Source organism: Vidua macroura, chromosome 3, assembly GCF_024509145.1.
Source record: "Vidua macroura isolate BioBank_ID:100142 chromosome 3, ASM2450914v1, whole genome shotgun sequence".
NCBI lineage: Eukaryota > Metazoa > Chordata > Aves > Passeriformes > Viduidae > Vidua > Vidua macroura.
Genome location: NC_071573.1, coordinates 74,576,892 through 74,592,518, shown reverse-complemented (window position 1 = coordinate 74,592,518; position 15,627 = coordinate 74,576,892). Strand labels below are relative to the sequence as shown.

Here is a 15,627-nt window from a genome sequence, read left to right as displayed (position 1 = left end):
ATCACTAAGAGTTTAGTTTTCCATTCTTTGGTTCTTTCTGCATGACTACAAGAAAGGTCTGAGGAGGGGTGTCTGCGTCAGGAAGCTTCCTAACCTGCTGGCTTCAGCATTCAGGATTGGGATATGTGGCTCCCAAACCCCCTATGGTGCAGAAGGCACGGAACACAGGGCGCTTACCAAAAGTAGCACAGTGAAAGCTCCACAGCAAAGCTCCACAGTAAAAGGGAACATGCCACTAGCGTTTGTTTTTGCTGAAAAAATTAATTTACTGGTTTTTTTTGTATGTTCAAAAGAAAATAGTTAATTTGAGATATAATGGAGCACTTAATGTTTAATTAGGTGACCTCTTACATCTTTTGTTTTAGAAGGAAAAAATAAATGATTAGTTGTGAATTAATTTTTCTTTTCCACGGTGCCCAAGGAACCAAGGTGTTATTAAATAGCACTTACAGTCCCATGATGATTAAAGGAATGCCTATAAAATACAAATTTTTTTTCTGAATTTGCTCATGCTTAACTTGTATCTCCCCAGATATCTATAAATGCACAGCAAACAGGCAATTTTTTGTTATTATATGAGCTCCCTTTATTGTATTTACAAATTATCAGAAGAGCTTAAATTTTTATTCTTCTGAAATTCTATATATTAAAAAACCCCCAATCCTCCAGTCCTTCTAAAATATTATTTTTTCATTAAATTTAAGTTGGTTTTCTTATTCAGTGAATTCTAATTGTCTGCTTGGGCTATATAAGCATCGAGGAAAACACTGTCAGAAGAAGGTACTTCTCTCTCATCTCCATTCTAACAAATTTTTGGAATTTTTTTTCCTCTCTTCATTACAACCCTCTTTTTGCCTCTTTTCCATATGTAATTACATTACTTCCCTGATTATGTAAGCTACTGGGGCTGAATATTACAGCATATATTTTCAAAGCTTTGAGGATTGTAAGGAACAGAAATAGCAGCAAAGATTAGTATCGAGCAATGCACATACTCGGTTTATGGTTATCTTTAAATTCTTCATCTTGGATAGAATAAAGATGCAAAATGAATTCTATGTTACATCTATGATTATGTTCTAATATAAAAATTAGTCTTATTGCCATTGCCTGATGAAGTTTTAAGTTGTTACAAGCAAGTTTTCTTTGGGGAGACATTTTCTGTTTAACTACAGCAGTGAGGCCCATGCTGGAGCAATGGAAGAGCAGCCAGCACACAGGTTTTGGGAGGCAATGCTGAAAATTGTCCAGAGGTACAGGCTCATTACCTGTGGAGTTGGTTTTCTTCTGATACTTCTGTTTCCTTTCTGTGCAGCTCTCACATAAAAGCTTGTTGTTCCCCATTAGGAGCTCTACAGAGGTGAACTGGTAAAGGCAGGACTGAACAGAACATTCCTTTGAGCTAGTTATGTAGCTTTGGGAAAGTGTCTGGAAAGCATTTTGAGGGTTTTGGGATAGTGAAGATTTGCCTACTGAGAACATGGAATTATTTGATAAACCTAATGCTGGATCTCCACAACTTGATTTTTTATCTTCATTTACAGGATCGCAGAAGCTAAGCTTGGATATGGCACTGGAAATCATCTCTTCGTTGCTGTCGCTTGGCTTGCTGTGCGGCGTTTTAGGGTTTAAGTGCACACCAGACACGCTGCTGGCTGGGCTCAAAGTTGTTTGCTTAGAAGCACTCTCGCTTTCTGAGGCTTCACTGTCTGCATCAAAGCTGCTTTCCGAGCGGCTGGCTTCCTTCTCGCTGCCCTCCGTCTGGCTTCCATTGACAGCTGCCTCTGCACAGGGGTCTTTGGAGCACAGGACGCCAGAGCTACCTTCCAGCTCAAGCTTTTTGGCTTTTTCCTGCATGATAACAGGACTTCTTTCTTCTTCCTTTGAGGAAGCTTTTCTGGTAAGCCGTCTCTCATGGTTCAATTGATTCTGTAAATTATGGCATTATTTATTCAGTAATAGAGGGGAGAAACAGGAAGCAGATTCCTAAGCAAACAAATCTTTTGAAACGTGACAAATGCAAAGCAAATTATCAGGGGGTTATATTGTTCTATATTCTTCATCTCTCATGTTTAAGATAGCTGATGTCCTGAAGATGTTTTTAAACTAACTTAGGATTAGAAACCTACATCCCAGTCAGCTAAGTCAGCTTATACTTACTGTGAGATCAATACTTCCCACAACTAATTACTTTCACTTTCTGACAGCTGTAGATGGCACATTTGAAATAGTATTCACTTAATCTAATTTAAGCTTCTAAAAGGTCCTCAAGTTTAAGCTACTCCCCTGACCTCCCATGAGAGGCCTTAGTTGATGAGCAGCTCCAGAAAAAATTCAACTCACCTTACAGGCATTTGTCATAGAATTAACTAAGGCATCCCTAGGAGGATGTTTGCTGATTTTAATATTACCTGAAGTTCACTTTTTTTTAAAATCAAGATTGCAAGAAGAAAAAAAAGATTGCTTCCACAGAAAAGTATTCCTATAGATTTAGGAAACCAAACCCACAAAGCTGCCATAATTTTAGGTGATTTGCAAATGTTCACTACTTTTCTTGCCTTCTTTTGTTTGGCTACTTTCCAAAAGAAACAAGCAACTTTCCTTCTCCTTTTTTTTTTCCTTTATTTGAATTGGATCAAAATTCCAGTGGTACCAATGGGAATCCTTCCAGTCATCTCAATAGTTTGAGTTTTAGGCCTTTTCTTCTATAACTATCAGTTTCTGCACTACTTCTTTCTATCCTTTCCTTTGTTTCTACCACATGTTCTTTTTCTACATCTGTCTCATTCTCTTCTCCTATCATTCTTTTATATTTTGTATTTTATATATTGTATTTTATACATTGTATTTTTTCTTCACGTGTTTAATGTGTTAGGACTTGATTCAGGAGTGTTTTTATGGTACTCAACAGAGCACAGACCCTTGCAACAGTCCCAAAAGCAACATGAATTGAAAATAGTCTGAAGATATTTTTTTTTCCTTATAAATGAAACCCTGTAACTGAAAGCTAAATGGTTACCAATGACTGACATTTCTCATGCTTCTAATGATGACCTAAATATTTTAAAACAAGTCTATATGTATACTAAAAAACCCCACTGACACATGTCAACATTCCCTAGAAGTTCTCAGTCACCCTAGAAACTGAGTTAACTCAGGATGACTGGTTAGTGTGACTATTTAAGTTCTTACCTTATCTTTTGTTAAAGTGTGTTTCTTGACAATTTTGGGTTGATTATTCAGAGTACCGATAGAAGAACAATTATACTGACCAAGATCTGCCTCCTGTACACTTTTACTTTTACCTGTTCTTCCCAAGGGCACAGGTTTTGCAACCTAAGAAATTAGACAGGAAATTAGGAAAGGCAACATGTCAATTTTGTATTCCTTTGCAACCTAGAGAAAAGATTCATGTAGGTGGATTTTTTCTTTCATTTTAGAAAACAGTAACCTACATAAAACTAATTAAATGGCCCCCCTGAATTGTGATGTAAGGCTGCTTTCTAGGGTTTTTTTAAATCATAAGCTCACTGTCAGTGTCTCTGAAGGTTCAACTGAGAGCCACAAGGAACAGGAATGATAGAAAATTTCTGTATATAATACAATACAAAATAATCTATTCTACTATTGTATAAGCACATGCATAGCTGTGGGAGATGTGACTTTACCAAAAGGGACACAGGTCCCCCTAAGTCAGTCCCTGGTGCAGCCTGTGACAACAGAGCTGCCACACCCCCACCCCAATCACATTACTGGCAGCAGCACACGTCACCTGTAAAGGAAAGTGCTGACTATAAAGTCATGCCCATGCTCAAGTAAGTGCAGCAACTGCTGAACAGCCACAGAAATCACTCTCTAACAGAACCCACAAACACATGGGAGCCAGGAAGCACAAGGGCCCAGATAGTCAAAATGATCTTAAAGCCTTAACTCCCACAGGCATCTGCACCCAGTGCACCAACAAAGATGAAGAATTGGTTATGAAAAAAAACTGGTGCTTGGAGAAAAATACATTTTATACAGAAATAAATATTACATTAATTACTCTCCCTTAAATGTAGATGAATATATGCAGGATGAAGAACCACTCCCAGCCCACACCCACTACTCTCAAATAAAAAGTCCAAGTCCTGAAAAAATAGCTTATGCCTTCAAAGGAACACAGTTCCTCTGCAACTAATAGAGGCAATCTAGAAAATGCTGAGAATACCAGAATAAATAAATTCAATTATCCGTTTTTAAAGTGTCTCATCCTATAGGTAAACATCAGCCCAAGGGACTCAGGTTCTCTAGATACAAACCAATAGGTTAGAATCTGACTAGCTGGACCTCCAAAAAAAAAAAAAAAGGCTTAAAGGCTTATAATCATTCTATTTATGTAAGTACATACTATTAAATTAAGCTAATCAAAGGCTTAAATCAAAACTATGCATATACAGATAAATATTTTCATAAGGCTATTAAAAACAATCCACTGGAAGCAATAGTTACTTGTTACATATTCTGTTTCTTACCCTCTCCTCTATTATAGGAAGTGAAAGATCAATGAAAGGTTCTTTTACAGTTGAAATCTTGAAGAAAAAGAGAAAATGCACTTAAACACAAAGAACAGTATATGGGTTTAGTACATAGCTCCCTTTATTTAATCAATTTATTATCAAAAACTATACAACAAGCTAATTACTTACAAGATGTATGAAACTACAATGAAGAACTTCCCACTAACTTTTAAAAAATGTATAAATGTTACGTCTAATTTTCTTTCTAACACCACACAAAACTTCAGCATGTAGAGTTAAGGGCAAGGCCGTTCATCTGGGCATGAACTGACTTGAAGCAGTGTGGTGTTCACTTCCTCTGCGCTCCAGATAGATTTTTCTCTGTGGTACCATTTTGCAGAAAGCTAAACTTTTAGGGTTTCCTGATTCTGGATACTTCTGCACAGGTGTTTGAGCTGTTATGCAGCAAGGACTGGTTAATGGCAGTTACGTGACAGGTTCTAACCTCATGCTCTCAGTTAAGATTAAGTCAGTCTTACTGGTTACACTCAAAAGCTTTGTTAGATTTTTTGACACCATATACTAATTGGTAAAGTCAATACAATTACAGGGGAAAAGGTACTTGGAAAAAAAAAAAAACAGCCTCTTTTTTTTTATTGAGGTTTCATTTTGCCATATATAAGCTGGAAAATTCTTGCAAAGCATACCTAAAAACAATCTCTTTCAGCACTTTCCATCTGCCTTTATCACTAAGTTCCTTAGGCTCTCTCCTTTGCTGTTCTCAAATTCCTTCCAAAACTGACTTATCTTACCTCTGAAAAGACTGTGAAAAACAAAACCTTAAAAAAGGAAGTAAAAATCCTATTATATATTTAAGTCACAGCCATGCCATCAATTACTGTCACCATGTCCCTTCTCCTGTATTTGTGACCCCATCTTCCACCTGTGCCATTTGGTATGGACTGCAAGCTGATTTTTACCTGTTGCACGAGGGCCTCAGGAATGTTTAGGTTCCAGTAAAGCAATAAATGAGATCAAAAGCAGGCAGCTCTGGTGACTGACTGACTGCCTGGTGAGCGATGTTCAAACAGGGGCTCCTCTAAAGTGTTGGTTTGCATGAACAAACATGCATCAAAAATATCTTGCCAGTGCAGGCAAAGGAAAATGAATGCTAAACTCTTCCTCAAAGGGCTACAGCTAGCATATTTCCAAGTCCTGTGCAGGCAGAATATAAGAAGCCAGCAAAAATACATGAGACATGCAAAATACATACAACCTCTATTTTTTATAGAGTCAAAGTTCTTCATTGGTACTAGTAGCACATTGAAGAGTAATCTGCACATCACACACAGGGAAGTTTACCTGGCACTGCAGGACTGTGCTTAATTTTTCAGATTGATTAATTTACTTAATCTCTATAATATGAAATAGAATGTTTAAACCAAACACAAATGTAACATTCAATTTAAAAAGTCATGCAATTAAGATTTTTCTCTGTCAAACTTAAAAAAAATTATAAGGATCATGGAAAGCATTTATGATGGAATGTCAGTAATATTAATTATGAAAGGATTACACTGTTCATTAGGGTTATTACATTAATTATAAAAAATACTTCAAAGAAAAAGAAGTCATTTTAGCATTTTCCCACTCATTCTAATTCAAAGTAAGTAATTCCCAATTTTCAGGTGTATCCCAGAAGAGCAGGCAGGAGGATTTATGTTTTAAAATAGGTGTTTCAAAAATATCAAATAACACTGGCGTGCAACACATATGATTATAGAATTTGGAACCTCCAGCCTTAAGTCAGATGTAAAATCAAGCCCAGTACTTGAATCCTTTGTGAATTCAAAGGATCTCTCTTCTTAGGTTTGGGAGGATAATGCTTTAAAGAAGGAATAAATAATTTCAAATGAGAAACTTTCAATAAAGTCTTCTTTTTACAAACAAACAAACAAGTATAAAATTGTCAACACAATTTTATACTTTCAAGACAACGTAATCAAACCAGTATGTGATCTATTCCACATCAAACCAAATTCCAGAATACCTACATTTTCACATTCCTCACACATGACAGTGCTAGTCAATTCACCAACAAAGATCCTATCTATGAAGTTCATCTTCACACCCTCTCTTCCATATGCTGAAAAAACATTGCCTTTTTTAAATGTGAAAAATAACACATCCAATGCCACACTATAAGTACAACAAAATTCTTTCCAAGATATATTACAAAAGCACAATTTTAAACATATTCAAAATGTTTTGAACACAATACAGTAACTAATACATCATATACTGTGTTATCTCAACATTTAAAATATTTTATTGAGAAGGTTCCCTTTTATCCTTCCCTTCCCCATCTTCTGTAACACAGTAATAATATTGTATCTCTTAAGAAGAAGCTTTTTAAATCTCAGTTTTCTTTTGAACAAATAATATTGCATTGCCTTGATATAGACACTGGGGTAAACAGAGAGATTCTCACCCTTTCAAAATGGTTTTTGCAACTGTAATGCTCTAAAACATAACAAAAACCTTTTCTAATACATCTTTATGCCTTAACTTTTGCAGATTTGGGAAGGATGACTTACAAAAGATCTTAATCATTAGGACTTTAATTTAAACAAAATCCCCCAAATTACAACTACTGAATTAACAAACACATGAAAAAAAACCCCACAAAAACCTCTTATTTTGAAACAAAACCACCTTCTTTAGAAACAGCTGCCTATCTTGACTTTGTAATTGTATTTACAGTGCTCACAGTACCAGTCAACTGACAGAAATCAGTTTTATTTATGGAAAGTGGTCTCTCTGAGCATAAAGTAATTATGACTATGTAACAAATATAGAGCAGGCTATTTTAGAAAACAAAATTAAATTCTACCTATGGTTAAGAGACGGATTAACACTGGGGAGCCTTTCTCCTGGATACATAGATGCAAGTCAGCACACACTAAGCTCTCTACACTTTAGGAATGCACTAGGCGGCACTAGAGTAACACAGAATAAAGTCTGGCCATTACAGCACTTCAGACCTCCTGTTCCCAATAGGCAGTTCTGATGAATGGTATTTAAAGACTAGTGCAGTTTTAGAAGTTTTCAATAAAGAGTTGCATACCTTTGACTTTTCTTCTAGTTTCTTCATCTGCTGTCTTAGTAGTTGGGTTATTGAATGCTTTTAAGATACCAGTTTGTATACGCTAGAAGTAAAAATAAAACCAAGTATTTTAAGTGTAAACATTCTAAAAACTAGTCATGTATGATTAGATTTTCTTTTGTCTTATTTCCATAAAATAAACGTAATCTAATACTGTAAAACTATTGTTGTTATTCACTAACAATGTCAAAACTACATGAGCTTAACTTTAGTAGATAATCATCCAAAAATGTCCTTCCCTTAAAAGGGAATTTCCCATCATGGGGCACTTCACAGGTTACCAAGAAACGATGAGATTTTCAGTGAACTAATGCTATCCATTTCTCCCACTGCAAATGGACTTACACTGATGGACTAGGATACAAAATATTTAGAAGGCAGCTAAGAGTCATTCACTAGCCAAAATTCAGTGACTGTGTTTGGGCAGTATTTTTATCACTTCTGTTTATTTTCTAACACTGCCAATTCCAGAGGTATGTTAGAAAACCTTAGAAGAGAAAGAAAACTTCTCATGAATTCATGTAAATGTTACCAACATTTACTGAAAAAAAAAATCCTAAAAACTACAGTTTTGAAAGAAGGATCAGAAAGAAGGAAATTAATTAATGAGTTGTAGCTGCCCCTCCAGACAGGGGGTGCTTCCCCCTGCAGTTATTTCTCAGCTGCCTGGAGGTGAAGAGGCATTGTATTCTTGGCAGCAGCACTGCATGGGCTGGTAGAAAAGCCCAAGCTCTGACGTGCTGCAGAGAGGGAAGCAGGAAGATGAATCAGGTCCCCTGACTCTAACTACCATGCATGACCTGTGCTTTCCCTTCTCCTGGCAAATGTTCTGTCTCTCTGATCCACAGACTCTAGTAACATGTATGAGTCTCCCTTGTTGGTGTGCAAATGACATTTATAATTAAATACTGAAGTCACACTTAGAGCAAAGTACCATTCTAAGAGACAAATACCAAACCTTCTGCAAGCAACTCAAACCCTCTGTCCTAACAGGAAAAGATTAATAGATGGCTCTAGTTTCCAGGCAGCACAGCACACTTCCAAGCCACATATCACTGTAGTGTGAGGATGACAGACAGTGTCAGAGGTTTGGTTTCCAGTTCAGGCACCCATCACACCAAGTCATACTCCGACCTTATGAGTATGTGACCTGGCTTGTGAATTAACTCCCGCTGCCCTGAGCTCAGCTTTGTTCATCTTAAAGCCAACAATATACTAAAAGGATTAATCAATAGGTAATTCATGAAGTTGAGCACCATAAATGGGTTTAGGGCCATAAGCAACCCTTTTGTTGGGATTAGCTCGTTGAACCATTTATTTAGGTCAAAGAAAGACATAGTCTTTGAATGGGCAGGGTGCTGTGGACAATGGCAGCAGACATTAATCAATTAGCAGCAGGGTTCAGCCACTTCAGGCCCCGGTGTGAAACCATCTCCAGCCCACATTGCTGGAGACAGCAGACGCTATGTCATCTTTATTGTTATATGGCCAAGCTTTTAGCTGAAAAGTCCACTTGTGTACACTTTCTAACTTTTTTCCTCAGGAATATGACAAAGTTCAGCACTGGTGTCAGATACAAACACAAAACCACACAGAAGAGGCAAAAGTATAACAGGATTTTTGGTTACCTCCTGTAACTAATGTTATGTATGATACGTATTTCTCATCAAAGCTAAGGGTTTAAAAAACAACTCATCCTGACAGAGATAGGGAAGCAGGGATGGCTGGGCTCCTGCCTGTGCCCAGCTGGTTGTCTGCCATCTACAGACCTGAAATATGGGATAATTAAAAAAAAAAAACAGAGAGGGGGGGGGAGAGAGCTTTTACTAGTACTGTCGGTGGCAGAGCACCCCGAGGTGATAAAGATGTGTTTGCAGTCATGCACCATTAGGGCAGCAGTGGGATGTAATTGCAGGGCAGGGTGGCACCCACATCTCTCTGCCTGTTGATGGAGTGGCAGAAATACTACCCAAAAATCACTGTAAATTCTTACCATCTTCCATCACTCTTTTGAGGTAGGTACTGTAGCTGTCACTGCTCTCTAATAATAAATGATTTAAAAGACAAATGCTAATGCAGGTTATTGCAATGATGGCACATCCACTGGTGAAGCTGACAGAAGACTGACTTGAGGGGAAAGCACAAGCACCACCTGGAGAAGCAGCTTAGTTGTTGCAATAATCCTGCTTTCTGTGATTCCTCCTTTGTCAAGAAAACATCGTTTTCACCTTTTATTACATGCAAATAAAAAAAAAAGTTTCCCTCTGCTGCAAAAATGTAACAACTGTTTTCTAATTGAAGTCAGCTGCTTCTGTTGTGTACACTGCTCAAGACATCATTTTCTAAGCGTGTGTGTCAAGGTTTGACTGTTTCTTCTTGCAGTTCAGTTCTGTTTATAATCAAGAATGCTGACAAGACCGATAAATATTCATATTCTGGCAGGATGGGGATTTGTTCAGCTCTACTGTAGTGCCAGGAACCAGGCCCAGACACAGCTTTACATTTTATCTGTGAGATAATTCAGCTCAGGATCACGACATTCATTGGGTTACTAAATGAAAGGGAAGAGGAAGTATTCTGGTCAGTACAAGATTTAAGGCCTTCCTTTAGAGGAGGCCTAGAAAAGGCTATTTACCACAAAGTATCATCTGAAAAGAAGGGTCCAAGACTAAGTCAGACAGATTAAATCTGATATGGTCAAAATAGCAACCAAACACTCCCTTTCTTGCATGAACAATGTAGGAAGCACAAATAATGAAGGAAAAGAAACCAAAAAAAAACTCACACAGGAACGTTTTCAATATAACAAACTCCTTCTATACTTCACATACTTGGATATAGATTTTAAGCAATGAAAAGCAGCACCTTATTGATAAAACAAGGAGTTCTTCACACTTTCAAGAGACACAAGAAACTTTGCAAGATTTTCCCCCCTCTCCCCACAATTTTCAGTGAAAATTTTTGGTTAAAGTTATGGGCAGGCACATAGCTAAGAACTGCTAATTTTTGATCCAAAGCTTTAAAAATTCACTTTGCCAGCTAACACAGAGGTCCTACCTTTACTTCCTTGATGTCTCAGATGTCCTTTTTTTCCTCCTTTTCCTTTTTTTAAAGGCAAATTTCTAAAGTTGTCATGTTCTACTTATCATATTCCTCCTACTAACTGAAACTTTGATTCCAATCAACTATTTTAATAAATCAACATGAACATAATTAAGTATCTTTCAAAAAAGTTATTTTCTCAAGATAATGAAAATAGACACTCCTGCTTCACTACAAACATCTTTAAAACATTGGGAGCACGAAGAACATTGAAGCAATGACTAGTAGTTCACTTTTAAAAGACACACAAAAGCCATTACTTTTGTCTCCTCGATCCTGATTGCATCCAACAGATAGTGCAGAAGCTCTTGGCTGTCCTGCTGCTGGAACCCCTTAAATCGAGGAGCCCTATGAAAGAAACAGTAAAGAATTTTAAATTATCTTGGGATATTCTTAACAAGACAACGACAACATCAGACACTTTGCTGGGGTACAAATAGGTACAATCCCTGCAGAACCTCACGGGGCTTTAGGAAGGTCCTGGTGCAGCAGGCAATTTTGCCAACAAGGCTGCACTTTAACCTGTGTTGCAATTTGACTCTATGGAGTAAGGCTTGACTAAAATACAGATTTGCCAGTAGAGTCTTATCCATGCTAGCAGCCCTTTCCTGACAGACTACACCAGTACTTCTGTACCACTAGACATTCCCAACGTCATGGAAGAGAGAGAAGGAAGGTTTTCCAAGTGCTTAAACTCCTTTGTTATCTCACCCTTTTCTTAATTGAGGAGAAATCTCAAATGTGCATAACCAGTCCTTTTAGACCACCAGCAGCATCCACATCACCCTCAGAAGCCCGAAAAGGAAAAATGTCTCTTTCTGACTATGCTCCCATTTACACTGGTGATGTTTTAGGCAACTGCACAGGGGTAATGTTGCATCAGTTCTGAGACAGCCATTCAGTAGCATCTATCACTACTATTCAAGAACTGTTGAATTCTTTTTTTACTATTCACAGCATCTAAATGTACTCTAAATTTCAGGCATAGATTAAATAGAAATTAGAAAAAATAAACTTATGAATACATGGATAGATCCTTAAGGTGATTCTTAAGGATAGATCCTTCTCCTTACCACAGCCAGAAGGCTCCTAATAAACAGTTTGACTCTTCAGGATCTTGCAACCCCAAATGAATGAATAGTATTCACTATTAACACATCTCTGTTCACATTAAGTGTAAATGACTGGCCAAACTATACCTGTCTTTCCTGGCAGGTTACTCTTCAGATCTTTAATTACAGTCTTGAACTACTTAATCTAAAATGAGATTCCACAGAATCACAAGGGGTTGGAAGAGACCATTGGAGTTCACCTAACCCAACCTGCCTGACCAAGCAGGGTCCCCTAAAGCAAGTTGCTCAGGATTGCAACAGGTAGGTTTCTGAATTTCCAGTAATGCCACCAAATGGCAGCTGTGACTCTTGCTGCAGAATGAGGTGAGCACACACAGGCCTAACCACGTGCACGCCTTCCAAAATCTAGCACAGGGGACAACTGGAGTAGCATAGCTCAAACAGGAGTTTTATCAAACTGGCAGAGCAGCCAGAAAAACCAATACTCACTCAGCTCCTCAATTTTATTTAACACACATTGAAGCAGTTTTCACTCTGAGCTGTGGATTGCATGCTGCAGCTAGCTAGTATACAGAGCTGCAAATACATATTGCTATTTCCCCTGGCACAATGATCTCACTTGCCCAGCAGAGCTCTTCAGCTGTTCAGGGCTCTTGAGGGTTAGTGAGGCTTCCATCCCACTCATATACTAAAGCTGCTCAGATTTGCCTTAGAAGCTTGTGCTCATGCACAGGAGAAATTGAAGGTGATCAGAAAACACCCCAGATGTGCAATGTTCCTCCAACAGTAAAGCTGGGCAAGGTGGCAAGACACCAAGTCAGGGCACAGCAGACATGGGCTACAGGCAGGATAGTGACACAGGGTCTCAGCTTTGAACCGCTCCCCGCAGGCACTTTGGGGTGTAACTGGGGAAGGACTGAAGGTGACAACTCAAATGTCTAAGGTCAATGCCTAAAATTAAGTGGAACTAATCTGGACCTGCATATGCAAAACAACATGTTCACATTTACAAATCAGATACTTTCACATTTGCCCTTCATATGTAGTTTTTGAAACAGAGTTGACAATATCCCTAGTTTAAAATGATGTAATGATGCTACTGTACTGTGAGGCTTACTATAAAATCTGGAATCAGTAGAGAGGGTGACTTTATTAAGCCTTCTTCTGAAAATGATTTTTTTTTCATGAGCAAGTCAACCTCAAAAATTAATTTCAAAATTTAAAAACTGAAATAAACTTAAAAATTAAATATTTTCTTTAATATTCCTAAAATGCCACCTTTTCTTCTATTAAAATCATATGGTTTATTTCTAATAAATTTGATTATAAATTGCAAATACTTTCTGAAAAGCACTGAACCTTTATTTTGGTTCCAATAAAATACTCAATATACATTAAAAAAATAAATAACATATGTAGCTGCATGCATGTTCGCATGCAAGCACAGTTTCACTTTTCAATTTGCCAAAACAGTTTTCTCTCACTAAATGTCCAGGAATCTGAAAAAACCCAGATGCCAAAATCAGTTTAATTCTGAGAAATCTGGATAGATAACCACAGTATTATCATTAATTTATGAGAAATTTCTTGTTTTCCTGAGGCAGTGAGAATCAATGAGAATATTAAGCCCATCTCCTACAATACAGGCACATTAATAGCTCCACTATAGCAAGAAAACCCTCCACATATACATCTTCTGGATCCTGGTACTAATATGGATTTTATTATTTTTTGGCAACAAAAGCAGGACCTCTTCAAGAGACACTATAATAAAAGGGAAGAAAAATTAATAATTACTTGACAAAAGAGCAAGCAAAAATTCCACCACTGTTACAGGAGGGTTTTTTTTTTCATTGCAGAGACACCTTAAAGAACAAAATCTTCAATGCAAATCAGGAAAAAGCCCCACACATACTTTTTGTTACTGCAGTGTAACCTCCCACTGATGAATATACAAAATTCATTTCAGGTGCAAATTAATTTTCTAATTTGTATTTCAAAGTAAAATAATTTACCTGCATGTTCCACACAGTTTTATTAGCTTAAATTAAAGAAGAGGAAATTAATTCAGCCATGGAAGTTTTTCATTTTGGTTTGTTTTGGGTTTTTTTCATTTTATTAGAACACAGTGCATTTACAAGCACAAGATTATTTAGGCTTCTCAGGGCCTGTACTAAATTTATACGCCTGATTTTAATGGAAACAAGGATGATGGAAATTTAACACCTACCACTTTAAAGGTGAATTGGCAGGGAAAGTAACTTGTAAAGATTCCCTGTAAGGCTGAGTCATTTACTTGCACTGACAATTTATATCATTGTTAACACTGCTTAAAATATATTTAATCTGTCATTCATGTACAAAGCATGCTAGGTAAAGTTGCATATAATTCTAAATATCTCATGTTTTGTGGAAAAATATTTGAAATTAGTGCATTTGTTTTGGAGAGGGGAACCACAAGAGGAAACCGAAAAATAACAACAAAAAGAAAGGAGGGAATTTTACGCCTCATAATGCCTACACTTATAAACCAGTATGAGAGAAGAAAAAATAATTAATCCATGCTGATACACAGAAATCTGACAACTAAAAGATGTGTGCTCTCGTCTCCTTGAAAATATGCTTCAAGCAATATCCTTGGCAAAAGTGGGGGACTTGGAGATGGTTGGTTGAGTTGACCGCTCACAGATGTGCTGACATATGGAAGCCAGTGCCAATGCGATACAACCTGTTGTACAGTGTCAGCAGGATAATGACAGAACAGGTTGAACTCCTGCTAATGGCCATAAGTGGTGAAGGACAACTGTGACATCTACTAGCCTCTCGTTGCTCATCTGGAGACCAGCTATAATTGCCTGACTGTCAGTTAAAAAAATACTCTTCATGATGATCTGCTTCCTAGAATGCTGTAATAACAAGAACTACGTGGTAACATAGCATTTTAAAAAATAATAGTTTTAATTCCTATTTTATATTCATTTGAGGGAAATTAAGCTATGCTTTAAAAGCAGAACTTGGATACAATTAAAGTCATTCAATCATACTGCACAGAGCTGACAGACTTTTACTGTCTTTAATAAAAATCTTCTCCAAAGTCATCCTTTCAAGAATTACTATCTTTGTGCAGAAGATAGCCTAATACCTTGGAAAATTTTAGAAACAACAATAAGCACTTGGAAACAGAAAACAGAAGATACTATTTGATTTTTTCCATAAGGCAACACGCACAGGAATCCTTTAATGCAGTACATTACACTACAGAGTTCTGCCTGGTAGGAGGTGCTTAGGAGGAGCCCAGCCAAACATGGGCTTGCCTCCACATGCAAGTAACAGATAACACCAGGCACAACTGTACTATCTCAAGGGCATGGATAGACAGCACTTAGCTCTCCTTTGGATGTACTGGCCGATTTATTTCACCTTCTTTTGTCTCACCTTCCCCCAAAAGGGAAAACGAGATACCTCTACTTTCTTGCAGTGTGCCCGATCTAGTCTTTCTTCCTTTAAGTCCTGCTAAGATTTCCAGCAGCACTCTGCTCTGACAGCAAGTTCCATAGGTTAACCCTATAAAATACTAAAAAACCTCCTTTTTTTTTTTCCCTGGCTCTAAATCTTGCTTTTCAGTTTCACAGACAGCTCCTTGAACTCTTATGAGGGCAATTAAAGAAGCACAGCTAATCTATCATTCATTATTTTCTCTTACTGTCATGTCTTCTTTTCATGTTCTCTCCTGCCTGAACTCCCAATATTCAAGTCTCTGTCGACCTAAAGGCTTCCTATTTTTGTT

The 15,627-nt window shown here is 37.4% G+C and overlaps 1 protein-coding gene across 4 annotated transcripts in view; it reads right to left on the bottom strand.

Moving 5' to 3' along the window:
• Positions 1-15,627, bottom strand: part of USP45 (ubiquitin specific peptidase 45) — a 50,250-nt gene that overhangs the window by 4,132 nt on the left and 30,491 nt on the right. For 3 of the 4 annotated variants that reach the window (XM_053973232.1, XM_053973231.1, XM_053973230.1), the window contains exons 9-14: positions 11,028-11,115; positions 7,627-7,708; positions 6,554-6,645; positions 4,515-4,571; positions 3,193-3,336; positions 1,269-1,929 (exon numbers count right to left, since the gene is read on the bottom strand). In XM_053973232.1, the coding sequence (XP_053829207.1) occupies positions 1,269-1,929; positions 3,193-3,336; positions 4,515-4,571; positions 6,554-6,645; positions 7,627-7,708; positions 11,028-11,115 (1,124 nt within the window). Of the gene's footprint in view, positions 1-1,268; positions 1,930-3,192; positions 3,337-4,514; positions 4,572-6,553; positions 6,646-7,626; positions 7,709-11,027; positions 11,116-15,627 lie in introns of those variants that run through there. The other variant, XM_053973233.1, reaches the window with a different exon arrangement.